At 39.7% G+C, this 27,749-nt stretch overlaps 2 protein-coding genes across 2 annotated transcripts in view; one reads left to right on the top strand and one right to left on the bottom strand.

Moving 5' to 3' along the window:
• Nucleotides 1-295: 295 nt before the first annotated feature.
• Nucleotides 296-19,025, bottom strand: RAB33B (RAB33B, member RAS oncogene family). Its single transcript, XM_072621081.1, has 2 exons — nt 18,304-19,025; nt 296-3,438 (listed from the first exon to the last, which is right to left on the bottom strand). The coding sequence occupies exons 1-2, from the start codon at nt 18,532-18,534 to the stop codon at nt 2,998-3,000; spliced, it is 672 nt and encodes a 223-aa protein (XP_072477182.1). The 5' UTR covers nt 18,535-19,025; the 3' UTR covers nt 296-2,997.
• A 113-nt stretch (nt 19,026-19,138) lies between these two features.
• Nucleotides 19,139-27,749, top strand: part of LOC140511854 (uncharacterized) — a 77,730-nt gene continuing 69,119 nt past the window's right edge. The window contains exons 1-2 of the mRNA XM_072621076.1: nt 19,139-20,089; nt 27,099-27,182. The gene's annotated coding sequence lies outside the window, so the exon portion shown is untranslated. The remainder of the gene's footprint in view (nt 20,090-27,098; nt 27,183-27,749) is intronic.

The following is a 27,749-nucleotide window of genomic DNA, read 5'->3' as shown; positions in this document are numbered from 1 at the left end:
TCTATTAATCTAGAGAGAATTACCTGAAATCCATGACCAAAAAAAAAAAAACCTGGTTATCAGACTTCAAAAAATTATTAAAGAAAATTACTCAGATATATTAGAACAAGATGGCAATGTGAAAATAGAAAGAATGTACCTGTCAGAAGTGTTTAAGGAATTAAGTTCTAAATGGGTTGGCATTCATAATTTATTAAATACTACTTGAAGCTCAGACTATATGGAAAATTCCCTGTTGTACCATGATGTTACAATAACACCAACAACCATATAATGAACAAAACAGAACACCCTATTTTTATTTGTGGCAAAGCTTGTTTATTAGGCTTGGGGGGGCAAAGGAAATAGGGAGAGGGGATGGGAATGGCAGTGATACTATTTTAAAACAAAATTATTTTACTTTAATTTTGGTTTGTTGGGAGAAAGATATACAGAATACGCTGTTGAGTAAAACACTGCTACTGACCAACTTTACTAGATTCTGGATTAATGTCCCACACTGGAACTTCCCTAAATAACAACTATTTGAAAACATCTGAAATAAGAAACTGTAGAATACAGTTAAAATAACTATAAACCGTATATTCACAAGATGTAGGATCTGTGCTTACAAGTTTTAACACATCATCATTAATGATTCATGAGAAGCCATTCCCCAACATTCAAAGTAAGGTTTTCATATAATTCTTACGATGTTGGAAAGCTTTACCTCAATTTAACTGATAAGTAACATTTTTTAATATAAAAAACAAAACATAAAAAAAACTGATATAAACAAGATTATTTTGAAATGTCAAAAATAAATCCTGTAACGAATTAAAGTATATTTGTAAATTCTTAATCCAAGAAAATTACTTTTTAAACCATCAATAACAATACCGGAAAAACATAAAATGTCCTTAGAAAGTTTGTAAACCAATTCCTCCAACTCTTCATTGCTCCTACACACACACACACACACACACACACACACACACACACACACACACACACACACACACAAAAGGCTAAGGAAGGCAATAAAGAAAAGGACAATTCCCTTTTTAAAAATTATTACCCAAATAATTGCTATCACTGTTATCCTAGCACTATTACAAAAACAATTACAATTTTCAATTGAGGAGGAAATCTTCAGTATGATTAAGGAAAATTGATTCTTATTCCTAAAGAAGAATAAAACCAATTTATTTTCCCTTAAGCCACAGTAATTTAAAATGGAATATTTATTTCCTGTTCTTTTTTCCACACTTCAGTTAATAAATTATTTTGCTTTTATAATTAAATAATCCTAATAAGATCACCATGATAATAAATTTGTAAAAAGCCCTATGCTGGCTGAATGTTTAATTTCTTTCCACGTTTCCTGAACACAACAAAAGCACAATTTGTCCATTTATTTAATTTGTTCTTGAAATTTATCAACAATAGTTATATTATATAAAAATCATTAAACTCATGTACTCAATTAAATCCCATGGCTTAATTCCCTTTTCCATAATAGTTGTGTGTGCAAACTTAGGAAAAATATTTATAGTATTTTCTCCACTACTGAGAGACGCAATTTTTTTTCTCCTAAATATTATCTCTTACACTGAAACAGAACTGTGACAGAATTTTTAAAGACAGTGTTTTTTCTTTTAAAACACCATAACCACAGCAAAGTATTATTATATAAGTACACTTACAATTATAGAATTTGAGCTAAAGGATACCTAGAACTATAGTTGAATTGGCAATTGAAGATTTCATTAATGTTCATACGGAAGCCTTCAGTTATTAAACTGAAGTTTTTGATAGGAGATAACATTCCAAAAAACAAACCTGAAAATCACTAATAGCTAAGGCATAGTCTTCCTGTGGTAGCTAGACTTCAGATTTAGTCTTTTTTTTTTCTTCAATTACACATAACTCCTGACATACACTGCAAAAACTTTCAAGTAGGTTTTCCTTTTTAAACTCTTCAAATGAGAAAAGTGTCCAGCCAACAAAAATCTCATTATGTAGCAAAGTTTAAAATTGACCTTTCACAATATCTATTTAAAATAATTTATCTTGGACCAAAATTAAAATAAAGCTGGTATTTTAATTTTTTTGATAAAATTGATCTACAATGGTTGAGGCACCAAGTGGTCAAGTAATATTGAAAGATTCATATCCTTTTCGACATCAAGCCTGGATGAGAATCCTGGGAACATTTCTCTCCATCCCAGATTTTTGGACCAAACCCTTGGCTCTAAAATGTAATTTAATAATACAAATTATGGAATACTGTAACTTAACTCTAAAGCTATTTCAAGTCATAAGAATTTAGGATAGCTATGTGCTTCATAAATTATGAACAGGTTGCAATGTATGTCAGTGGAAGAAGTTTCCTCACTGACAAAAATCAGATACTTAACATGTTTAAAACAGGATTTTTAAAAATTCTGTAAGGTGCAAAAACAAACAAAAACTGGGGTTTCACCCTTTTTAAGCTGAGACAACACATCACATTCAAATTACATTCCAGTAAAAGAGTTAAGTCTAATTCCCTTGGATATTTTCATTGCATAAAAACCTTTGGCTGCTAGGCAATGATCTGTTTAAAATAATTTAATTGAAGATTCTTAATATTCCTTCATTTTCATCTATTTGAGGCACCCCTAACCTTTTTCAGAAGGAAGATTATCTAATGCCTTCTGGATTTGCTTCATTTCAACTCCATAATGAAAACATATCACAAAATGAGCTCAGAGGAACTGATCAGTTCAACTTGTTCAACCTCAAAAGTCTATTCGATTTTTTTTCTCCTTTTCCGTGCAACCAAAGTGACAAAACTTCATTAAGTTGTATAAGAAGGTGCAAAGAAATGAATGAATGACTTGACTTCCATTTACAAGACAAACATTAAAGTGCTAAGATGATCTAGTATACTTGTGACTAAAATGTGGGACTTATTTTATACTTAAAAAGAATCATTTCAATGAGTCAAGAGATTAACTTTTAAAATACTGTTATTTAACACCAGCAGGTCACTGTAGGTTTTGGTTCAGGCTTCAAAACAATTCCATTATCAGGTGGCTGACTAAGCATTAGAGGTTTGTGGCTCTTGAGCTTATGAGCTAAGGTCATGAAGATAGCTTCCACATGGTCATTATCATTAGGATTTTTAGCAGAGGTTTCAAACAGTGGCATAGAGTGTGTGTCAGCAAATTTTTGGGCCAAATCTGTGGGAACTTGAATGGCACTTCTCAAGTCACATTTATTTCCAACCAGAATCCTTGGTATATCACTAGCAAGCAAATGTTGTTTGCACTCTTCTATCCACAATGGCAGGCTGTGAAAACTGGCCATGTTGGTCATATCATATACAAAGACAACAGCGTGTACATTTCTATAGTAGTGTTGTACCATGCTCTTTCTGAACCGTTCTTGCCCTGCTGTGTCCCATAATTGGATCTGAAAATAAAAAGAGGAATAAAAATTACAACAGAATAATTCCAATTTAAAATATTTAGAACTCTTATTGTTCTATGACAAAAGCAAATAAACCCTTGAAATTACATGGTGCTTTATATTATATTTTTTCAAGGTACTTTCATACCTATTAACTTCAATATTTTAAAGGAACCATGATATTGCTGGCAATACAGATCCAAAATCCTCCAAGTCTTCTTAGTAGGTGGTATTCACAAGTTACCAAACTCAAAAATTACTCAAAAATTTACCCTTCAGGGTCATCCAACTCTCTGGCCATTATTTTTCACAAATACTATCATCTACTAATTTTTTATTAGAAAACTTAGGCACAGTTTGATTCTAATAACATTATAATTGCATAGCAGTTCTGAGGACAAATTCACGTAGATGTGATTGTCCACAAGTACAAGGTGAGAAAGTTATGAGAATCCACCTAGGAACTCTGCTTGATTTGAAGCTTAATTAGCCAACAGTATAAAAGAGCTTTAAAAAAGACAGCAACAACAATCAATGCAAGCAAGGCACGTCTACACTAAGAGTGACTGAATGCCTAGTATAAAGGAGCGTGTGGTTATCTTCCCAATACGGCCTTGGTGAGACCGTATCTGAAGCACCGTGTTAAGTTCTCTGGGGCACATTTTAGAAGGAATATAGACAAAATGAAGAATGTCCACAGAATGGTTACTTAGATAATGACAGGACTTTCAATTATGTCAAAAACCAACTGGGGATGTTTATAGTTTGAAGAAGCCAAGACTTAAAAGAGCATAAGACACGCTGACTTCAGATATTTGAAGCAGGGTTGGTTAATTTGTGGTTTTCTAAAAAATCAATATGTGCCCTATAGGACTTTGTTCCTACTTGAGTTTGTTATCACTGTTCCATCGTCTCCCACCTCTATAATATTGGGGGAAATGCAACATTTACACAAGTATAATATGAGCATGATAAAAGAAAGGAGGCAAGGAAGGGAATTAAGTATTCTAAGAAAATTTGAAGGAAAGATCAAAACTGTGAGGAAGACTTTCTAGAAGACATGGTACCTAACTGTTTGGAGGATAGCTACATAAAAGGCTTAGGCTCTTTCCCCTTGATCCCAAAGGGAAAAACCAGCAACTATTGCAGTAGGTGTATTATATAAATGGCAAAGAGGTAAATTAGACAACATGTATTATCTTTCATTCATATATCAAATACAGACAAGATATCTTGAAAGATGCAACAGCTATAACTCTATCAAGTAAGACATGAAACGGAGATAGATGGTCAAAAGTGTTTGTTCACCTATCATGAAGAAGGGTCCAATATAGAACCAAGTTAAAGAGAAAATCCATATACAAAATTCACTAGACAGATCCTACTGTCAGACAAAACTGTACTGATTACCCAGAACTCCCAAACTATGCAGAGCTTTCTAAATGAGATTCACAGCCTCAGGAAGGAGTCTGGTCTAATTTTTCACTCAGGAAAAAAAACAAGCAGATGAAGAATGAATGTTGTGCAGACTATAACATACAAGTGGACAGGCAAACTACAGAGCATGTTATAAAGCTCTGCACAAATATCTGGTTTAATCTGGGTTCAGAATTGTATAGGAGAAAGAGAAGGCTGGATTTCCTTTGGAAAACTACAGAATTCTTTAAATGATCTCAAGCTTTTCCCTAAAACAAAGACCCATCTTTTAAAGACTAATAATGTTCTTCCATGAGCAGGCAGCTAGGTGGCACAGTAGATAGAGCACTGAGCCTGGAGTCAGGAAGATCTGAACCCAAATCTGGCCTTAGGCACTTACTAGCTCTGTGACCCTGAGCAAATTATTTAACCCTGTTTGCCTTAGTTTCCTCATCTGTAAAATGAGCTGGAGGAGAAGGAAATGTGGTATATGTATGTAGTGGAATACTACTGTGCTATAAGAAATGATAAGCAGGTAGATCTCAGAAAAACCTGGAAAGACTTACATGAACTGATGATGAGAGGAGAACATTGTAATACACAGTAACAGCAACATTGTGCGACAATCAACTATGACAGACTTAGCTCTTCTCAGCAATGAAATGATTTAATGCAATTCCAAGACTCATGATGGAAAATGCTATCCACATCTGCTGGGGTACTTGGGCACATGTGGTTGGGCCCCAATTCTAAAATCACATTTCTCTTTAAAAACCACATTTCTCCCTAGCTTCAAAACACTATCCCAGGCAGTTTCTCCCCAGTCCAAGGTCACCGCCTGCCCCAGCAACAACTGTTATCTCCTTTCCTGATACAGCAGCTAGCTGATACACGTACTCTGAACGAACAATGTACTCACTGAACTGGCGGTGCACTGGGTCATAATGACATCTACTACTCACTGACCAATCATATGTATCCTAGACTTAGACATATCTATACTCCCTTACATTGATCTTGTCTAACAAGACACTGATGAGAGCAACCTGGTATTTCTGAGCCAGCCCTGACCATTAGTTGATTTAGTGATGTTTCAGGTCTAAAACCACACCTCCAGGTAGCCCCACCTTAGGCTATTTCATGATGAATTTTGGGTAAAATACCTGCCCAGCAGATACCAAAAGTGCATTTTCCTTTAAGAACTGACCACTCCTTAACCACTCCCTAATCCCACCCCAAAATACCTAGTTAGTATATTTGGCACGTTTCCTATACCCCTCCTAAGGTTGCAGGTTCCCTAAGAACTCTTGCCTGCTGAAAAGTGTAATAAATCTTTACCTTGACCTCGACAATGCTTGAGTGCGTGAATTCTCCAGGCAACCTGCCCATGGTACCCTGGTCTTTGTGGGGGTCTCACACCCTGTTCCATCCCTCATCACATCCAGAGAAAGAACTATGGAATCTGAATGCGATCAAAGCATGTTATTTTCACTTTTTTGGTTGTTTTTTCTTTTTCATGGTTCCTTTTTCACAACATGGAAATATATTAAATATGATCATACATGTATAACCTATATCAAATTGCCTACCACCTTGGAAAATCTTATAAAAGTGAATGTTGAAAACTATCTTTACATGTAATTGGAAAAAATAAATACAGAAAAAAATAAAAGGATTACTGGTTTGTTTGTGTGTGTGTGTGTGTGTGTGTGTGTGTGTGTGTATGAAGAAATAACTTGAGATTATTGAAGGCATGCGAAATTTCCCCAATGTCCAACCAGCCACTTTCTTCCTCCTATTAAAACTCTGGGTCCAATTTAATTTACTGTCAACTTTTACATTCTTTCTGAGCCAATCAGGGCCCAAACAGTGACCAAGTAAGGCTTGGTCTGGGACTAGAGTAATTTGGGGTTAAGGCTGGTCTTCAAGAGAAAAAAATTTTTAAAAAAAGTTTCTGAGATTAAAATTTACATTCCTTTTGGGCAGAGCACTAGCAGATAAGGGTGTGATATCCAGTTTCAGAGCGAAACCCTGAGGGTCTTCCCCTCCTAGACCCATTATTTTTTTTTTTAAAGAGGCCATTTTTTATCTTTTTATTTTATTAAGCCTTAATCACTGAACAAGCGCTGTCTCAAACTAAGACCTGTTAAAGACCTTAGCTTGAAAAAGCCAAGGTCTCCCATTGCATCCTGGGCCATCTACAGCTGTCCTGATCCATATCCAGCCATTGGACTCAGATGGCTCTGCAGAAGAAGAGGCTGGTGACTTTTCACTGCCCTCTCTCACTTAAATCCAATTCACCTGCATGTCATGGCATCACCTCTTTGAGGTCATGGTCCTCTTCAAGAATGAAGGACAAACAGCAAGCAAGCAAGCAACTGTCTATATGCAACGTCTACCCCAGACAGTGCTCATGGCTTTAAAAAAAAAAAAAAAAAAAGACCATCCATACAACTGCAGTGGACAAGAGACATTTTTTGTCCATTTATTTTTTTCTGTAAATTTTTAGATTAAGCTCTTAAGTGATGATAGCTCTCATTAAGGCAGTCCTATATAGTGCATAACATTTAAACTTTTGCACCAAAGAAATCAATGCCATTAAAATGTGAAAAGAAATAGTTAAATGGAAGGGGGAAAAACCATTGTGCAGAAATCTTTTCTGATAAAGATCTGAACTGATTCAGTTATATAAGAACAAGAACTATTTCCCAAAAGATGATAGTCAAAGCATATGAACAGATAGTTCTCAAAAGTAAAGGTAGAGATCAACAACCACAAGAAAAAATGTTATGCCACTAATAATAAGAGAAATGCGCATTAAAACAAAGAAGACCAACTGTTGGAGGGGATTTGAGAGGATGGGGAAACTTAATTTATATAATTAAAATATTGTAAAGACAAACAAGGCAGCTAGATGGTGCAGTGAATAGAGCACTCGGCCTGGAATCAGGAAGACCAGAATTCAAATCCAGACTCAGACACTTACTAGCTCTGTAACCTTAGGCAAGTCACCTAACTTGTTTGCTTTGGCTTCTTCAACTGTAAAATGGATATAACACCACCTACTTCCCAGGATTTTCATAAGGACAAAATGAGATAATATCTCTAAAGCACTAAGCACACAGTAGGTGCTACATAAACACTAGCTATTTTTAAATTATTAAACAACTCTGAAAGAATTAGGAACTCTGATCAATACAACGACCAACCACAATTCCAAAGGACACTGTGCCCCACATTCTGAAAGAGGTGATGGACAAAATGAGACATTTTTGTTTGCTTGTGTGACTGCATGATTGTAAAAGGGGGTTTGTTTTTCTTGCTCTCTTTGGAGGCAAGTGGGAAAGCAGCAAGGAGAAAAGGTGGATCTTCATGAAAATAAACATTAAAGAGAGAGAGAGTTAGTCGGATTATTTCTTAACCTTTTCTACTCTCAACTTCCCTTCAGTAGTCTGGTGTAGTCTGTGTAAAACCTATAGACACATCCTCAGAATGTTTTCAAATGAATAAAATAAAATACACAGGATTAAGAAGGTAACCCATTCTAACAAAATACAGTTATTAAAATATTTTTAAAAAGTGCAAGGTCAGATTAGGAATTCGGGGGGGGGAGCGGCGTGGAGTCAAGATGGCAGAGTGAGAGTAACAACTCACCTAAGCTCTTGGATAAATTCCTTCAGATACCTCTAAAAAGAGAATCTGACAAAATTTTGGAGGTCCAGAATCCAACAGGAGACAGACTGTGGCAGATTCACAGCCTAGGACAGACTGGAAGGTCCACGGGAAGGATCTGTTCTGCAGGGGTGAGCCCACAGCACACAATGCAGTGCATCCAGTACAGCGGAGTGGGAGGGCCCCAGGGAAACCTGAGACAGCAGCAGGCAGAACCAGCAGAACTGCAGGGCAGCTGAGGGTGGAAGACCAGCAGAGCCCAATGAGGATTAAATGTCTGTAAGTCACCTACTTGAACTTCGCAAAGCCAGGATGGCCGAGTGATAAGTAAATGCTCTCTCCTCCCCCCCCCTCCCCCATGACCTGGAAAGAACCATTAAATATTTCCCCAGAAAAATCCTGGATCAGTGGCAACAGCAGAGGGGGCAAATAGTCTCATAACACCTGAGGCTAGCAAAATAACTAAGGAGGATTCCTCCTACTGTGGCGGAGGCAAACCAGAAGGAAAGGGGCCCCAGGGCAGAGGAAACTCGCACTAGGACCCAGGCAAGCCTCAGCACCAGGAGAAGAGGCCCAGAAAGGTTTGAAACTCCCACCAGGATCTAGGCGTGCCTCAGCACTCCAGGGGAAACGAGAAGACAATAGGACAGCTGTGATCACCATCCCCTGAGCTTGCCTTTGCCTCAGTTCAGCTGGGGCAATCTCCCTTGACCAGACCACCCCTCCCCCATGCTTAACAAGCTAGCTCCAGGGCTAATCAGGGAAACACAAAACAAAAACCTGCTCTTAGCTTTTTCACACAAGTCAGCTCAACACCAAGTTCTGCAGCTTCTAACTGAAAGAACCAGAAGCCACAACACACAATTAACATCATGAACAAGAAAAAGCAAAAGAAGGGTGAAAAAACCATAGAATCTTTCTATGGGGACAAGGACCAAAACACAAATACCAAAGAGGTCAGTAGTAAGACTGTACTTCCATCTGAAAATTCAGAAGGGACTATGACTACTCACATGCACAAACAGCTCTCCTGGAACAGCTGAAAAAGGAAATACAAGAAAAACTGGCCAATGACTTTAAAAGTATAAAAAAAGAATTCACTGATGAACACATCTCTTTGAAAAAGAAAATTGAACAAATGGAAAAGGAAGTACAAAAATTAACTTGAGAAAATAACTCCTTAAAAGGAACAATTGGACAGATGGAAAAGGAAGTACAAAACCTAACTGGGAAAACTGGACAAATGGAAAAGGAAGTACAAAAATTAACTGGAGAAAATAACTCCTTAAAAGGAAAAATTGGCCAGATGGAAAAGGAGATGCAAAAGTTAACTGAAGAAAATAATTTGATAAAGATTAGAATTGGGCAAGTAGAAACTAACGACTATGAGACAGCAAGAATCAGTCAAACAAAATCTAAAGAATGAAAAGATAAAAGAAAATGTGAAATATCTAATTGGAAAAACAACTGACCTGGAAAATTGTTCCATGAGAGAAAATTTAAGAATTATTGGCCTGCCAGAAAGCCACAATGAAAAAAAGAGTCTGGACAATATCTTCCAGGAAATCATCAAGAAAAACTGTCCAGAAGTGCTAGATCCAGAGGGCAAAATAGTCACCAAAGAATCCACCATTCACCTCCCAAAAGGGATCCCAAATTCAAAACCCCAAGAAATATCATTGCCAAATTCCAAAACTATCAAGTGAAGGGGAAAATACTACAGGCAGCTAGAAAGAAATCATTCAAATATCGAGGAGCTACAGTCAGGATCACACAGGACCTTGCAGCTTCTACATTAGAAGACTGAAGAAATTGGAATCCAATATTCCATAAGGCAAAGGAGTTGGGACTACAACCAAGGATCAACTACCCAGCAAAGTTCAGCATAACATTTCGGGCAAGGAGATGGTCATTCAACGAAGTATCAACAACAAAAATAACAAAAACCAGATGATTATCTCAATAGATGTAGAAAAAGTTTTCGACAAAATACAACACAAATTCCTATTAAAAACACTGGAGAACACAGGAATAAAGGGAACTTTCCATAAATAATAAGCAGTATCTACCTAAAACCTTCAGCAAGCATTATATGCAATGGAGATAAGCTAGATGCATTTCCAATAAGATCAGGGGTGAAACAAGGTTGTCCATTATCACCACTATTATTCAATATGGTACTAGAAATGTTAGCTGTAGCAATTAGACAAGATAAGAAATTGAAGGAATAGGCAAAGAAGAAACTAAGTTATCACTCTTTACAGATGATATGATGATATACTTAGAGAATCCCAGAAATTCAAGTAAAAAACTACCTGAAATAATAAACAACTTTGGCAAAGTTCCCAGTTACAAAATAAACCCACGCAAATATTCTGCATTCCTATATATTAGCAACTAAGTCCAACAGCAAGAGATAGAAAGAGAAATCCCATTTAAAGCTAGGGTACACACTATAATATACTTGGGAGTTTACCTGCCAAAACAAACCCAGGGACTATATGAACACAATTACAAGACACTTTTTGCACAAATAAAGTCAGATCTAAGTAAGTGGAAAAACATCAGTTGCTCATGGGTCAGCCGAGCTAATATAATAAAAATGACAATTCTACCTAAATTAATTTACTTATTTAGTGCCATACCAATTAAACTATCAGATAATTATTTTCTAGAGCTGGATAAAATAATATCAAACTTCATCTGGAATAAGAAAAGATCCAGAATATCAAAGGGACTAATGAAAAGAAATGCTAGGGAAGGTGGCTTAGCACTACCAGATCTCAAATTGTATTGTAAAGCAGCAATTATCAAAACCACTTGGCACTGGCTAAGAAACAGAGAAGGGTAGACAAGTGGAACAGACTAGGCACTCAAGACACAGTAGGCAAGGAATATAGCAACCTCCTGTTTGATAAACCCAAGGACCCTAGCTTCTGGGATAAGAACTCACTGTTCGACAAAAATTGCTGGGAAAACTGGATAACAATGTGGCAGAAATAGGCATAGACCCATGCCTGACACTGTACACAAGAATAAAGTCCAAATGGGTACATGATCTAGGTATAAAGATTGATACCATGGACAAACTGGAGGAGCAAGGGATAGTGTATTTATCAGATTTATGAAGAAGGGAAGAACTTTTGACTAAAGAAAAGATAGAAAGCATTATGAAATGCAAGAGGGATAATTTTGATTACATCAAACTGAGAAGTTTTTGCACAACCAAACCTAATGCAACCAAAATTCGAAGGCATGTAGTAAATTGGGAAAGAATTTTTACAGCTAATCTCGGGGCTAAAGGCCTCATTTCTAGAATATAGAGAGAATTGAGTCAAATGTACAACAATAAAAGTCATTCCCCAATTGATAAATGGTCAAAGGATATGACCAGGCAATTTTCAGAGGAAGAAATTAAAGATATCTATAATCATATGAAAAAATGCTCTAAATCACTATTGATTAGAGAGATGCTCACACCTATAAGATTGGCAAACGTGACAGAACAGGAAAATGATAAATGCTGGAAAGGATGTGGGAAAGTTGGAACATGTAATTCATTGTTGGTGGAGCTGTGAGCTCATCCAACCATTCTGGAGAGTGGTTTGGAACTATGCCCAAAGGGCTACAAAAATGTGCATACCCTTTGACCCAGCAATATCGCTTCTAGGACTGTATCCCCAAGAGATCATAAAAATGGGAAAGGGTCCCACATGAACAAAAATATTTATAGCACCACTCTTTATAGTTGCCAAAAACTAGAAATCAAGGGGATGCCACTCAGTTGGGAAATGGCTGAATAAATTATGGTACATGAATGTATTGGAGTACTACTGCGCCATAAGAAATGACGAATAAGAAGATTTCAGAGAGGCCTGGAAGGATTTGTATGATCTGATGCTGAGCGAAAGGAGCAGAACCAGGAGAACTTTGTGCACAGCAACGACCGCAGTGTGCAAGAGTTTTTTCTGGTAGACTTGGAACTTTGTAACAACACAAGAACTTAAAAAAAATTCCCATTGGTCTTCTAAGGCAAAATGCCTTCCACACTCAGAGAAAGAACTATGGAATTCATTTGCAGAATGTAGCAGATCATTTGTGTGTGTGTGTGTGTGTGTGTGTGTGTGTTTGTATTATGTTTTGACTTGTTATATGATTTCTTCCATTTATTTTAGTTCATCTACACAGCATGACTATAGTGAAAACATATTCAATAGGAAAGTATATATAGATCCTATATAGAATTGTATGCTGTCTTGGGGAGGGAGGGGAGTGGTAGGGGGGAAAAAAAATCTAAGTTTTATGGTAGTGATTGTAGAACATTAAAAATAAAAAAATAAAGTGCAAGTTCACAGACCCGAAGTTAACAACTCCTGAATTAGATGATCTCTAATGATCCTCCCAGCTCTAAATTCCACAATCTTATCTCTAGGTCTAATATGTAGGTCCACAGTACAAACTAAGAAAAATGATACAGCAATGATTTCTGGATTACATGCTAGAAAAACAATGGGAGATCTGGCCAGGTAATGGTCATTTCTTCTTCCCACTCTTGGGCCCAACCCAGAATAATACTACAATACCCCTGAAGTGACTAATTCTGAAACAAATCTCTCACAAATTATTACTCCAATCCAATGATCATAAATCAACACTGTTCAAGGCTCTTTTGGGAATAAAACACAACAGGCCATCACTAATTCACTAAATTTAAATGCAACCTGAAACAAAATGGCAGCTATGACACTTGGAAAGAATAACTTTGTTATCCTTCTGAAGTCTTTGTTGTCTCACTTGTATTCTTGCTAGGAGTACAAGTTCTGGTAGGTTCTACTAAGCTGAAAAGGCTTAGAGTATCCTTTGAAGGCCAGCCTGTGGTGCAGTGGATAAAAGCACCAGTGTAGGGGGCAGGAGGACCTGAGTTCAAATCTCACCTCAGACACTTGACACTAACTAGCTATGTGACCTTGGACAAGTCACTTAACCCCAATTGTCATCCTGATGAATATCTGGTCACTGGATTCACATGGCTCTGGAGAAGAAGTGAGGCTGGTGACCTACACAGTCCTCCCTCACTCAAAACAAAGTCAAGTGCAAGTCATGTCATCAATTCTCTGAAGAAGGCATGGCCTTCTTCAGCAACGAAGGACGAATACACACACACACACACACACACACGATAAGTTTGGGGGGATTCAGCACCAGATGATGATGAACACATCTGACAATACACATACAGTATTTTGTTTCAGTGGCCTACTTGTCTGCTGTGAGTGGGGAGAAGGGCAATGTCACATCATCTTAGGTACCTTCATATTCTCCCCATTACTTTGAGTTTGCCTTCCTTTTAGTGATCTTTTCATTTACATTGTTGTCGTCATTCTGTACATTATTGTCTTGGCTCTGCTTGCGCCATTCAGCCTCACTTTATAAAATCTTCCCATGCTTCTCTCACTTCCCTATATTTATCATTCCTTAATGAATAATGATATCCCATTACATTCTCACACCACAGTTTTCTGAGCCATTCCCAGCCAGTGTGTACTCACTTTGTTTCTTAGTTCTCTGCTACCACAAAGTGCTGCTAACAGGAATTTTTTCAGCCACAGCAATTCATAAAGACCTCTTAATAAAAGCTGTAATTTGCATTTGAGGAGCAGCTACATCAACAAAATCATGGATTCTTTTTAGAAGAAATATAAAGCATTTTCAATTCCATACGGGGACAAAGGAATGAAAAAGTTGTTTCAACAAACTTTTTCTGAACCATATAAAACAAATCCCTATAGATTAGGCTATATATAGAGCAAAGGATACAGCTACTCCAAAATATCAGATATTTCCAAAATAAATTATATTTGGAATTGAAGTACAATATATAATGCTTTGCTCTGCACACTCTTGGAAATCTCATCCATTTTCATAGTCTTTACTATCCTCTACAGTGAATAGAAAGGTCTAGATCTCTAGTTATATGGTTGCACATTTCTTCATGACTAAAAATGACAAAAACGGAAAGTTTTATCTTCTCTACCAAATCATTCCTGCTCCCTAACTTCTCTATCTTAAGTGGTACCATCTTTTTCCAAAACACTCAGACTCAAAACCTCAAATTTTCCCTCTTCCCCAATATCCCCAGTGCCAGACAGTCTTTGAATTTTCCTTCATACCCTTTTCTTCCATTCTCACTGACAATGCCTTAATTCAAAGCCCCTGCTGTATGTCCCAAGACTAGTCTCCTAAAAAAGCCTCTCTGGTACCAGTCTCTCTTCCCTCCAATCCAATGCAAGAATAACATCTGTGGAACGCTCACCCTCTCATCACAATCCACCTCAGAAAGCCTCCATAGTCCCTTAGTATTTCCTTCCTTTCTGCCTATCCAAATCTCACCTCCTTTATGGACACCTCTCTGACCCTGAAAGCGACACTCCTCTACACGTCTATGCCACCTACTGCCTGTATTTACATTTGCCTTGAACTTACACATCTTATTAATGTTCAGTGTTATAAAATCTGTTATTTGGAAACAAGAACTTGCCTTTCTTGAAGAAATAATGTTACAGACTTCGGTTAGTTATGTTCCCAACCAGCTTATAAATGCCTAGTTAATAATATATCTTAAGTATTATATAACCACATAACCAATATTATAACACTGCTTCTTTTGGGAAATGTATTCAGAATTCCAAACTGGAATTGAAAAAACCAGGGGAAGCAGGAAGTAATGTATGGAGAGCCAGCTGCAAAGCCATGAAGACCTTGGCCACATGCTGGCTATGTGACTTCACCTCATTGCATTAGGCAATGCTGAGACTTTAAGTTGCAGAAAAGTTCTGACTCCACTCTGCAGAGGGCAATTCCTCACCTGAGAGCTCCCAGTCTCTATTCTGAACGGAATAAACACACAAATCACCAGGACCCAATTCTGATCCAAACTGTGATATCTGCGGCAGCTTCTGCGGCATGTGGCAGAAACCTCAGCAGGAAGGAGGCTACTCCTGGTGGTGATGAAGAAAGTACTAAGTATGAGGCAAGGAAAATGGCTGGGGGAAGAAAGTGACTAGAAAGATGCTCAAAAGGGACTTTTGCCCTTTGTGTCTCTTAACACAGGAGTTAACTTTGGGTCCACAGACCCGTGCCCTTCCCCCAAGGCACCTATAAATTCGAATGGGAAAAGTTACATCTTTATTCATGTTTGGTTTCCTTTATAATATGAGCGTGTAACTTGTTGCCTTTGTAATCTTAGGTGTTTTACTCACTTAAAAACATTATTCTGAAAGGGTACGTAGGCTTCAGACTGCCAAAGAGGTCCACAAAAAACAAAAGAGGCTAAGAATACCTGTCCTAATAAGATCTAGAGCCTTGTGTAAATCTCCCAGAAGGGACTAGCCTCTACTTTCTTTCCTACTGTGATCAGTTGGTAATTCTGACTAGTTTCAATCACTCTCCACCTCTGTTACATGGCTGCAGAAAAGAAGGAACACAGAATTATCCTCTACCCTCCAGTCTCTGATGTAAACAGTCTTGATGAAATTTTTATAGTCCTGCACACTATTAACAACACTCAGGCAACAGATTGAGGAAAAACAAAGATTAAGCTATACTTTTAAGAAACTGCTTAATCAAATCTGTCTTTGTTATTCACTGAAATAAAGCACTAAGTAGGACCCTGACCTTTCACTCTCTAAGTCTGAATTCTGCTTCTCCTTCTCACTCTGCACAGCTAGGTTTTCTCTTCAGTTGAAATCCTCAAATGGACAAAGACAGTAAAAAAATTTATGTGGAGTCCTAAGCATTTAGGACTATTGATGAAAAAAATCAGAGCCATCTTCATTCAAGAAATTATTCAATTATGTTAAATTTTCCAAAACACAGATATTAACTCTCTCCAAATATAGTGTTTGAGAGGATATTAACAAATAAACACAAAACTTTTCTTTTGAAAAATGGTTCAAAAGTTGCTTCTTAAAAACTTGTGTTCCTATTTGTGAGTTTTGTCTCTTTTTACATAAATACTTATTCAGTCAGAGAAAGAAAATTTAACAGGCCTTATTCAGTTTAATTTTTGAGTGGAATACTAATTCATGAATTAGCATTAACTCTGAATTGTCCTTTCATAGAGCTCAAAAGGACCTTAGTCAAACTCAGTGTAAACTCAGGTTACAGATAAAAACTGGTCCAGCGAGGGGAGGGAACTTCACTAAGATCAGAGCTAGTTAGAGGCAAGCTGATATTCCAATTAGTTTAGAACTTACCACAAATAACTTTGCTGTTTGTTTTCTATGTGAATGTCTGGTCTCCTCAACTAGGCTGCATTTCTACTTCTCTGCACACCCCTCTCCCTATAGTATTTAGCGTTGGGCAAAAAAGGGCTCTCAGTAAGGACTTATCAATGCATGTTAAGATGGCCCTGCTAACAATAAGCCATTTTCTAAAAGAGACTTACTGAAAATGGCAGTTTTCCAGACCGCAAATATAAGAATATTGAATGTACTGTTTCTCTTTTCATAAAAGGTGCTTTTAAGAAGAGTGCATGAGATACAATTGGAAATGAGGATATAAATGAAATCCCCCAAAGAGAACAAAATAAGATGGTGTGGTTGACTTGTATTTTTCATGAGGTTACAAGAAAATACTTGTATTTTAATAAATATCTTGGATTCTACGGTGTTTATTTCATTTATACTTGAGGGTATATACCTATGACAAAAGTATTATTACCCAACATATATAAATGTCTTATTAAAAATTGACCACTGCTTCCCTTTCCACTGTGACTAGCTGCTTATTCTCACCAGTTTCAACCATTCCTCACTTCTGTTATACCACTATAGAAGAGGTAGAACACAGAATTATCCTCCACTCTCGAGAAACAAAAATGGATGGAATATACCATGCTCATACAAGCTTTTATGTGAGGTATAAGCTTTGGAAATCTCTAAGTACTATATTAATAGGAGCTCTTATTTTCTAATGGGCTCTTCTTTCCTCTGTAACTCTCCCAAGAGGGTGTCCTGGAGATCCAATGAATGAAAAAGCATTTATTAAGTGCTTACTACATGCAATGCATCTACTTAGTAAGTTACTAACCGACTGATTTTTCCAAGTCTGAGGCAAGCCAAAGAACAGATACCCCATTAATTCCCTCCCCACCCCCATGCTGTCCTCAGTTGACCCCCATCATGTTTTATCATGCCAGTCAGTAGGTAGTCCAGAAAAGTCTGGCTCTGTGTTTATAAAGTCCCCTCCCATACCTCCCCAGTGCAGCACAAGGCTCTCCATCTGTGTTCAGAACCAACCTCTGCAGTTAGTAATACCTGCCGTGGGTGGGCAATGGGATTTCAGTAGCATAAATAACTCTGCTCAGGAAAATTCCCTTTTCCAGCGCAGATGAGCACCCAGCTGCATTTTACAGGCTGAAAAGGCTTGGGGGGCGGGGGGGGGGCAGTGGCAGGGTAACTTCTCCCATGGTTCAAAGGAGAAGGAAGAGACAGGACTCGCATCCACCCATCCACACGCCTCAGTAAGTGGAGACCTTACGGGCCTAAGTTTCCAATCTTCGGAATCGGAGAGCCGCACAGTACTGCGGGGGCTCTGGCGGGTCACTTCCCGTCTCGGGGCCTCAGCTTCCCGCTCTGTCACATCAGGGCGCTGCCTTACTACCGCCTTCCCCCCCCGAGGCGGATCTCCACCCGGCAGTCCAGCCGTGGCCCTCCCAGCCTCGTCCCCACCTCTCCGACAACCGGACGGCAGGCGTCGGCCCGGGCCGCGGGCGCTCACCTTGATGCGCTCGCCGTCGATGTCCACGGCGCGCTCGCGGAAGTCCACGCCGATGGTGGCCTCGGTGCGGTCGGGGAAGCGGCCGGCGCAGAAGCGGTAGGTCAGGCACGTCTTGCCCACGTTGGAGTCCCCGATCACGATGATCTTGAAGATGCGGGAGCGGGCCGGAAGCAGCTCGGCGCCCCCGCCGCTGGCCGTGAAGCTCGCCTCCAGCGACGACTCCAGCTCCATCGCGCCGCTGCCGGCAACGGAGGCGGACACCGGAGTGGAGGGAGCGGCTCCGGAACCGAGCGAACCGGACCACGCTCGGCTGCGCAGCGGCCCCTCACAGCACCGGCCGCCGCTCGGGGGCGCGCACGCGTCCCTAGCGCTCCCCGGGCCCCGGGCCCGCGCCTCGCGCCGCCTTCCGACGTGGGCCGGGTGCAGCCGCCGCCTCGCGCCGCCGCGACATCCGCCGCGGCCCCGCCCCCGCTCTCCCCGACGGAGCCGAGACCCTCGCGCCCGCGCTCCACACCCGGAGGAGTTCTGACAGGGGCAGGCAGGGCCCTGCCGACTTTGGCCGGAAGTGCCGGTAACAGCTGAGACAACTGTCAGCGAGCGGCCGGCGTTCCCGCCCCTCCGGACGAGGCGCAGACGCACAGGGGAAGGGGCGGAGCCGCGCGCATCGAGGTCTCGCGAGAACCCATCCCTCTACTCCGCTGCGTAGAGCTGGGCGCGAGCTCGGCTAGGCTTGTGGTCCTGGACGTCGGAGAGGCGCTGTCGTGCGGCTGCTAGGAAACCGGAGTAGGCGCTTCCGGTCGTGGCGAAGGGGCGGGGACCTAGGAAGCCGGAAAGTTGGGTGGGTGTAAGTGGTGTGACTGATTGTGGTTCGAGCACCCGCCCACTCTCCGTCTTCCTACTGGTAGGAGGGGTGGAGCTAATTAGACAGGCGCACGTGGACGTTTTCTGATTGGAGGGCTCCCCAGACCCCCGCCCCCTGAGGCTAGGGAGCGGGCCGGACCGGTGGGTGAGGGGAATCCCTCCGCCCACCCTCGCCTCCAGGATCGAAGATTTAAAAAAACCCTTTTGCGTTCCAAGCCCTCCGGCACCTGGCCCTTTCTACCTTCCCCCTCAGCTTTGATTTCAGCTTGAAGTCTCTCCCTCCCTTCTCTGCCCCTCTGAGAAAGCTTGTTACAAGTGCGTACAAAGAAGGCGTGCACACCGTAGCCCTGTCCGAGGAAAAAAAAGCACGTGCCTCCGAGTGCGTCACCTCTGTCTTCGGCGGTAGGCGGCAGGTTTCGTGGCGGATCCTCCGAGGTCGTGGGGGGTCCCCCGGAGTCGTGGGGAGTCCCAAGGCTTTCGGAGGTGTTCCATCCCATCCACATGCCTTCCCTTACCCAGCCTTCCCCAGTCGATGGGAAACCCCCTCAGTTTCCAATTTTTGGCTCCCATGGAAAGAGCTTCTAAAAATATTTTTGTATATATGGTCTCTTTCCCCTTTTGGTGGTCCCTTTGAGGTATAGACCTAGTAGCCCCCGGCTACTAAAACCCGGTCGGCAGGTGTGGGATTCGAACCCACAGCTCCAAAGAGAGTGGAGCCCAAATCCAGCACCTTAGACTGTTGGAACACACTGCCAAGCAGGAGGAAAAAAGGAGGCTGGTGACCGGGTGACCCTCCGTCCCTCCTGTCAGTCAGCGGCGAGTTGGGTCGTCTTTTCTGATGTGTGGTCCTCCTCCACAGTGTGGACGGAGCTCCCTGAGGGGGACCCGGTCCGCTGGGGAGCTCCGCGGTCCTCTCCAAAGGAAGGTAAATGTTGATGGCCAGAAGCGGCCAGTTAGCTTGGACTGTCCTTCCTCCCTTCCCTCCTCCCTCCCTCTCTCCTCCCTCCCTTCCTTCCTTCCTTCTTCCGTTCCTTCCTTCCCTCCGCCCTCCCTCCTTCCCTTCCTCCCTTCCTTCCTTCCTTCTTCCTTCTTCCTCCCTCCCTCCCTCCTTCCTTCCTTCCTTCCTTCCTTCCTTCCTTCCTTCCTTCCTTCCTTCCTTCCTTCCTTCCTTCCTTCCTCCCTCCCTCCCTTCCTCCCTCCTTCCTTCCTCCCTTCTTCTTTCCTTCCCTCCTTCCTTCCTTCCTTCCCTTCCTTCCTCCCTCCCTCCCTTCCTCCCTTCCTCCCTCCCTTCCTCCCTTCCTCCCTCCTCCCTTCCTCCCTTCTTCTTTCCTTCCCTCCTTCCTTTCCTCCCTTCCTTCCTTCCTTCCTCCCTCCCTCCCTTCCTAACCTCAGTAAATCTCATACTCTGGACCACAATAGCTCCCTCTCCAAGCTTCACTTAATGGCTGTATTTTGGGCCCTCCTGGATTACAGTGAATATCACTGGTAACTGTTTCTCTTTGGAATAGCAGCCCTGAAGGTCTTCCCTTCCCAGCTTGATTTTTTTTTTCTAATTAAAGGGGCCATCCCTTGACTTCTTGAAGAGGCCTGTTGTATCCTGGGCCATCTCCAGTCATCCTGATGAATGTCTGGCCACTGGACTGACATGGCTCTGGAGGGAAGAAGTGAGGCTGGTGACCTTGCACAGCCCTCCTTCACTCAAAGCAAAGTCAAGTGCAAGCCATGTCTTCACTTCCCTGATGTCATGGTCCTAGTCAAAACCAAAGGAAGAACGCACAAGACCTAGCAGCGGTATTGCTAGCTTGGGGACATAGTTCCAAATTACAGTTCATAGCACAACCAACAGTGCATGAAAGTACCTGTTTTCCCTTTTTATCATCCATCTTTTCTACCTTATTTTCCCCTCCCCTCTTTTACTCTGTGACTCTGGCTTCCTTTGTTGTTGCTTGCACCTTCCATTTCCCCACTCCAGGCATTTTTTGGTTGTTCTTCATACCTGGAATACTCTTCATCTCTATCTCTGGGTTTCCTTTAAGTTGCCACTAAAATTCTGTGCTCTAAGAGAAGGACTTCCTGGCCATCTGACCCCTTAGTGCTAGTTCCTTACATCTGCGACTATCTCCAATGCATCCTGCATACTTCTTTGCTGATATCTTTTCAAGTTGTCTCCCCCATTATTAGGCTGTGAATCCCCTGACAACAAGGACTGTTTTCTGCCTTTGTATCTAGCTCTAGCACAGTGCTTGACCGACTGTTAGGGAATTACAAAGTGATTTGTTCAGTTCATAAAGTACCTCGAAATGCTCAAAAGAAACACTTGATAGAACAAATTGTTTTTTAAAATGCGCATGTGAAAAATTGTTTAAATAAATCATTGGGAAAAAAAACCCTACATTTTTGTGCAATTCTGCTTTTTCCTAATCAATTTACTATCCAGCTTTCCATAGTGGTTGTTCCAGATTTACTTGTCTCCTCAAGGCTCTCATGGAACCCCTTCCTTTCATCATATCAATTGAAATGATAAGACTTAGCCTCATACTTCACTGAAAAAAATTAACACTACTCACTAAGAGCTTCCCCTGTGCCCCCTCCTCATCTTACATCATTTAGACATTTTTCTTCCCTGATATTCACTCTAGTCTCTGATGATGAGGTGGCTTTTCTGTTTGCCAAGGCTAACCTCTTAATGTACCCTTAATGCCATGCTTTCCTACCTTCTCCAACAGATTGCCCCCACGTTTATCCCCATTCTCTAGTCTTCAATCTCCATACGTACTAGCTCTTTCCCTTTAAGCATATTAATATCTCCCCCCTTCTTAAAAAATCCTTGCTTGATCCTTCACTGCCCACTGTCTATCACCCTGTATATCTCCTACCTATGTCAACTCCTGGGGAAAGCCATCTACACTACATATTTTTACTTCCTTTTCTTTCACTTTCCCATTAACCCTTTACAGTCTTTTCTAACCTCATCCAACTGAAACAGCCCTCTCCAAAATTACCAGTAATTTTCAAATCCAACAGTCTCTTTCAGTCCTTCTTGACTTCTCTACAGCCTTTGATATACTGTTGATCATCTTCTAGGAACTCTCCTCTCTGGGTTTTTGACATTCATTTCTCTGCATTCTCATGTATGCTCCTCACTCTGCTTTGGTGGTCTTCATCCATGTCTACCCACTGACTGTGGATGACCCCCAAGGCTCTGCCTTAGGCTTTTCTTTTCTTTTTTTCTACTCTGTACGGTCTGTCTTGGTGATCTCATCAGCTCCCATAGGTTCAGTTATCATTTCTATGCAGATGATTCCAAGATTTATATATCAAACTCGTCTTTTTTTTTTCTGAACTCCAGTCTGAAATCATTGAGCATTTTGAACTGGATATCCTGTAGACATATCAGATTTACCATGTTCAAAACAGAATTCATCTTTCCCTTAAAATCTTCCCATTGTCCAAACTTTCCTCTTACTGTTGAGAAGTCCTACAACTTTGGTATTATACTTGATTCCTCATTCTTACCACACATATCCAGTCCTCTGACAAATCCTGTTTCTGCCTTCTCAATATCTTTTATATAGATCCCCTTTTCTTCCCACAACCATTAACCTATCATGAGTTCTCTGTTAAAATAGTTCTCCAACTGGTCTCCTTGCCTCAAAAGTCTCTCCCCAATTCAATCCATCCTCCATTCACCTGCTAAGGTAATTTTCCTCAAGTATAGGTCTGACAATATCATCTTTCCTTGGTTCCTCCTGAGTGAACTCCAGTGGTTAATATCTTTAGAATCAAATATGAGCTCCTCTATTTGGCCTTTAAGCTCTTCATAACATTGTTTGTTCCCACCTTTCCATTCTTCTTACAGTTGACTTCCTTCCATGCCCTTTATCATTGTACTGGCCTTGATTATGACATTCCACCTCTTTCCTTCAAGATTCAGCTCAAATCCTGTCTTTTGAATCCCTTCCCTTTCCTGTAGCAACTAGTACCTTCTCTCAGATTATCTTCCATTTACTTTCATCTACTATATGTATCTTGTATGCAAGTTATTTACCTACTGTCTCCCCTGTTAGAGTGTAAGCTTTTTGAGGTCAGGAATGGTTTGCTTTTCTTTGTATCCCCAGCACTTAGCACAGTGTTTGGCACATTGTAAGTGCTTAATAAATGCTTATTGATAGATTAAGTATTAGGACAGGAAGACAAATTGAGAGAAAAGAAAACAATGGACAATAGGCAAGAGATCCATAAGAAGAGGAAGTATGTGTTGGAGAAATTAGGAGACAATTTTTATCTTGTTTCTATGCTCTCTGATACAGTGATCTTAAAGTCAAATTGCAAATTTTTGAAGAACTCTCCTTCACATCCCCTTTTCCAGAATTTCTAGACTTCTTAAAGATGTAAACTTGGGTGGTTTCTCTTGGAGGCAGGATAATATGAGCATTGCAGGTCTACAAACAAAGGCTAGACGATCACATGTCAGGTATGTGTAGAGGAGATTTTTATAGAAGTAAAAGTTGAACTTGATGGCTCCTGAAGCTCCTTCCAGCTGTTAAAATTTCATGATTCTAGTGTGGCACATTAAAGTCATTAATTAGTTCACTGGGTAAAAAAACAATGGTTTTATGTATCAGTTTAATGAATGATTAAATGTTTATATCAGTCATGTTATTCAGTCTCCTGTACTTCCCTTACTCAAGAGTGCTCTGAGGGAGATATTATTATCCTTTTTTATGGATAAGGAAACAGGCTCTATTGATCAATGACTAGCCCAGAGGTGTACTGATAGTAAGGTTAAATAGCCTGCCCAGAGTTCTACAGGTGTTAAGGAACCTATGAATCATCAGACTTTGGTCTTTCTGAGATTGCTGCTCTTTCCAACATACCCAAAATATAAAAATGGAGAGGGACCATAAGAAATAAGATAATACCACTGAAACAATAACTCCTAGAAGGTGTTACAGCACCTCTTATTGTGACAGTGATGATCAGTTTTTGGAAAACAACTCTGATTCTCTAGTTGGACCAATAAAGTTCCTCAGTCCATTCAAATGAAAGAACTTTTTTAAAAAAAATTTATTGATTTTTACTTTTCAACATTTATTTCCACAAGATTTTGAGTTCCAAATTTTCTCCCCATCTCTCCCCTCTCCTGCCCCCAAACACTGTGCATTCTGATTACCCTTTCTCCCAATCTTCTCTCCCTTCTATCACACCTCTCGCTTATCCCCATCTTCTCCCTTTTCTTGTAGGGCAAGATAGATTTCTGTACTCCTTTACCTGTATTTCTTATTTCCCAGTTGCATGCAAAAACAATTCTTAACATTCATTCCTTAAACTTCGAGTTCCAACTTCTCTCCCTTCCTCCCTCCTCACCCATCCTCACTGAGAAGGCAGGCAATTCAGTATATGCTATATATGTGTGGTTTTGCTAAAGACTTCCATAATAGTCATATTGTGAAAGACTAACTATATTTCCCTCCATCCTATCCTGCCCCCTATTTATTCTGTTCTCTCTTTAGACCTTGTCCCTCCCCTAAAGTGATTACTTCTTACTATTCCCTCCTCCCATTTGCCCTCCCTTCTATCATTCCCCCACCCCAGTTATCCCCTTCTCCCCTACTTTACTGTAATGTTAGATTTTCATACCAAATTGAGTGCACATGTTATTCCCTCCTTAAGTCAAATGTGATGAGGGTAAGTTTCACTTTTTCCCTCTCACCTCCCCCCTTTCTCCTCCATTGAAAAAGCTTTTTCTTGCCTCTTTTAGGAGAGATAATTTGCCCCATTATATTTCTCCCTTTCTCCTCCTCACACCTCTCTCACATATTCCTTTCTCACACCTTAATTTTATTTTTTTAGATCTCATTCCTTCCTATTCAACTCACCTTGTGCCCTCACCTATATATGTGTATATATATATATATATATATATATATATATATATATATATATATATATATATATATATATATATATATATACATAAATAATGTCTCCAACTACCCCAATACTGAGAAAAGTTTCAAGAGTTACAAATATTATCTTTCCATGTAGCAATGTAAACAGTTCAACTTTAGTAAGTCCCTTATGATTTATCTTTCCCATTTACCTTTTCATGCTTCTTTTGATTCTTGTGTTTGAAAGTCAAATTTTCTGTTCAGCTCTGGTCTTTTCATCAAGAATGCTTGAAAGTCCCAAAGAACTTTCAAAAGACAGTAATCAATATTTATACCTCAACCAAACAAATGACTTCTGATTCTATCATTCAACTGAAATAGCTCACTCCAAAATTGTTAGTCTAATTTTCAAATTTCATCTCTCTTCTTTCCTTTTATTCATGTCCTTCACAATGTGTCTGCAGCATTTGACCCTATTCATCACTTTCTCCTCCTAAATGCTCTTTTTTCCTCTGGGTTTTCATGATGGTGTTCTCAGTGTTTTTAGTCTCCTGTACTTGACCTTTATCCATTCATTTATACTATGAGTGGTTCCCAAGGCTCTTTCCTAGGCCTATACACATGCACACATAAATTAAAAAAAGTTTTGTAAGCTACTATATCTTGCTTGGTGATCTCTTCACCTCCTATGGTTTGCTAGTCCTAGTTGGTGCTGGGCCTGATTCATACTGGCTTAATGCTTCAGATTTGGAATTCTACTGAAATGAGACACTTGTAAGCCATCTAACAGTAAAAATAGGTTTATTTAGCTGCACCATGGAAAGAATACTCAACAAGAATAATACACTGATTTAGGTGGGTGCAGTTTTCTTGTTTATGTGTTGGTAGTGCTGGTTTACCCATATAAGTACAAGATGGGCTAATTTTTCAGAAAAAAATCTGGGAGTGTTTGTGAACTACAAGCTAAATACAAATGAGCAGTATGATATGACAAGCTAGGAAAGTGAAGATGTTTGTAGGTAGCATTTAGAGAAACAAATGACTAGGAAGGTAATAGTATTACTGTACCCTGCCCTTGTCAAACTCCATCTGGGAGTTTAATTTACGGTATTAAATTCTGGGTGTCACATTTTAGGAAAGATATTATAAGTTGTAGACAGGCAACCAGGATGGTATAGGATCTTGATGTCATGCTATATAAAGATCAGCTGGAGAACATTTAGTCTGAAGAAGAGAAGAGTTCATGGGGAGTACAGGTGATAATTATTTCATACATTCAAAGGGCTATCAAGTGGAAGAGACATTCTTCAGGGACCAGAGTGAAAGAGTAGAGCTTGGGTTATGATCATGTATGTTCTATCAGGAGTGGAGGAAGCGGACCAAGATAATTGATGTCAGATTGTGTCAGTCTTCTCAGTGAAGTATAAGATTCTAGGTTAGATCATGGTCTGGAAGGGTATGAAGTAGATTAGGCCACGCTATGAGTAGAGGTACAGGGAGGGAAGAAAATATTGAGAAGAGTTGTGGAATATGATATAGGAAGTTAATAACAAATGTAAAGTAGGACTTTGGAGAAAAAGTCAAAATCTGATGAATTCTTTTTTCATTAGTGTATAGTGCAGTTGAGAATTACTTTATAAAATGGAATTATAAAAAATGATCATGAGAAGAAAGATTCTGGTTATCACTGGTATTCATTTGTGTTGATCAGTTGAGATTCTTTCATGGACTACTTAAGCTGAATTTGTATAGAGAGCACTCCCTAGCCTAACCCAGCCAGTTTACTTGCATTCCACTGGGGACAAGGTGTGCCCTATTTTTAAAAAATTCAGTATTGTTTATCATAATTCAAACTCATTAAAAAAAGTGTTATAAAATATCTCTTGCTTAATAAAAAAATATCTAGCATACTGTTATTTTAAATAACCAATTTTTCCTATGTGTTTGAAACAGTATACAAATTGAATTTGAGTTGAAAGGGAGTTTAGGTAATCTAGTCCAATTCCAGATTTGTAACAGTGTGATTTACCTACACTTTTTCAGGGAACCCATCTGTTATGTGGTACAGAAATCAATGATACTGGATGTAGAATTTGCACCAGAAGAGGATACATGCGCTGATTTTCAGTGAGTCTTGACCAGCTTCACTTTTCTGGTCACTTTGAAGAGTCTTTGTCCACAGTGCAATTCTGTGGGTTAGTGGATTCTAAATAAATTAAGATTTATTTATGTATGTGTAGGTATTCAAATAATAACATTAAGAGAGAATGTTAAGAAGTCAACTGGAAAATAAATATATTATGAATGGTGATTCCATTGATGTTTACATTTCAAATATAATTCTATATATACCTTTTGATTACTATCTTAATTATCAAGTAACCTTTATAATTTTATTAGAGATATCATATTAATGGTAATAACTTTGGTTTTACCAATAAAAGGTAAAAGAAACCTGACTGTTTTACTTACCTAGGTGTCTCAGTTTTTCTAAAATATGCTCCTATCAATGGGCCTGTTTTTTCCATTTAACATAAAATATATTTGGTATGGCTATGAAAATTATAATTTTTCTGCTTTTGGTCGCTTAGTAGTATCCTTTAGATTTGTTGTACTTTAACTTCTGATATTCTTATAAATGCTGTCCTTTTTCTTTTTTTTCTCTAGATCTGTTGCTTGATATTTTTATCTTAT

Source organism: Notamacropus eugenii, chromosome 6 (genome assembly GCF_028372415.1).
Source record: "Notamacropus eugenii isolate mMacEug1 chromosome 6, mMacEug1.pri_v2, whole genome shotgun sequence".
Taxonomy (NCBI): Eukaryota; Metazoa; Chordata; class Mammalia; order Diprotodontia; family Macropodidae; genus Notamacropus; species Notamacropus eugenii.
This window is presented reverse-complemented; position numbering and strand designations above follow the sequence as displayed.

Bases quoted from the DNA above. Each gene is read 5' to 3' on its own strand.
- RAB33B (XM_072621081.1), bottom strand. From the start codon at position 18,534: ATGGAGCTGGAGTCGTCGCTGGAGGCGAGCTTCACGGCCAGCGGCGGG. The intron at 3,439-18,303 runs GTGAGCGCCCGC...TTTTATTTTCAG, and splicing joins TCGACGGCGAGCGCATCAAG to ATCCAATTATGGGACACAGC.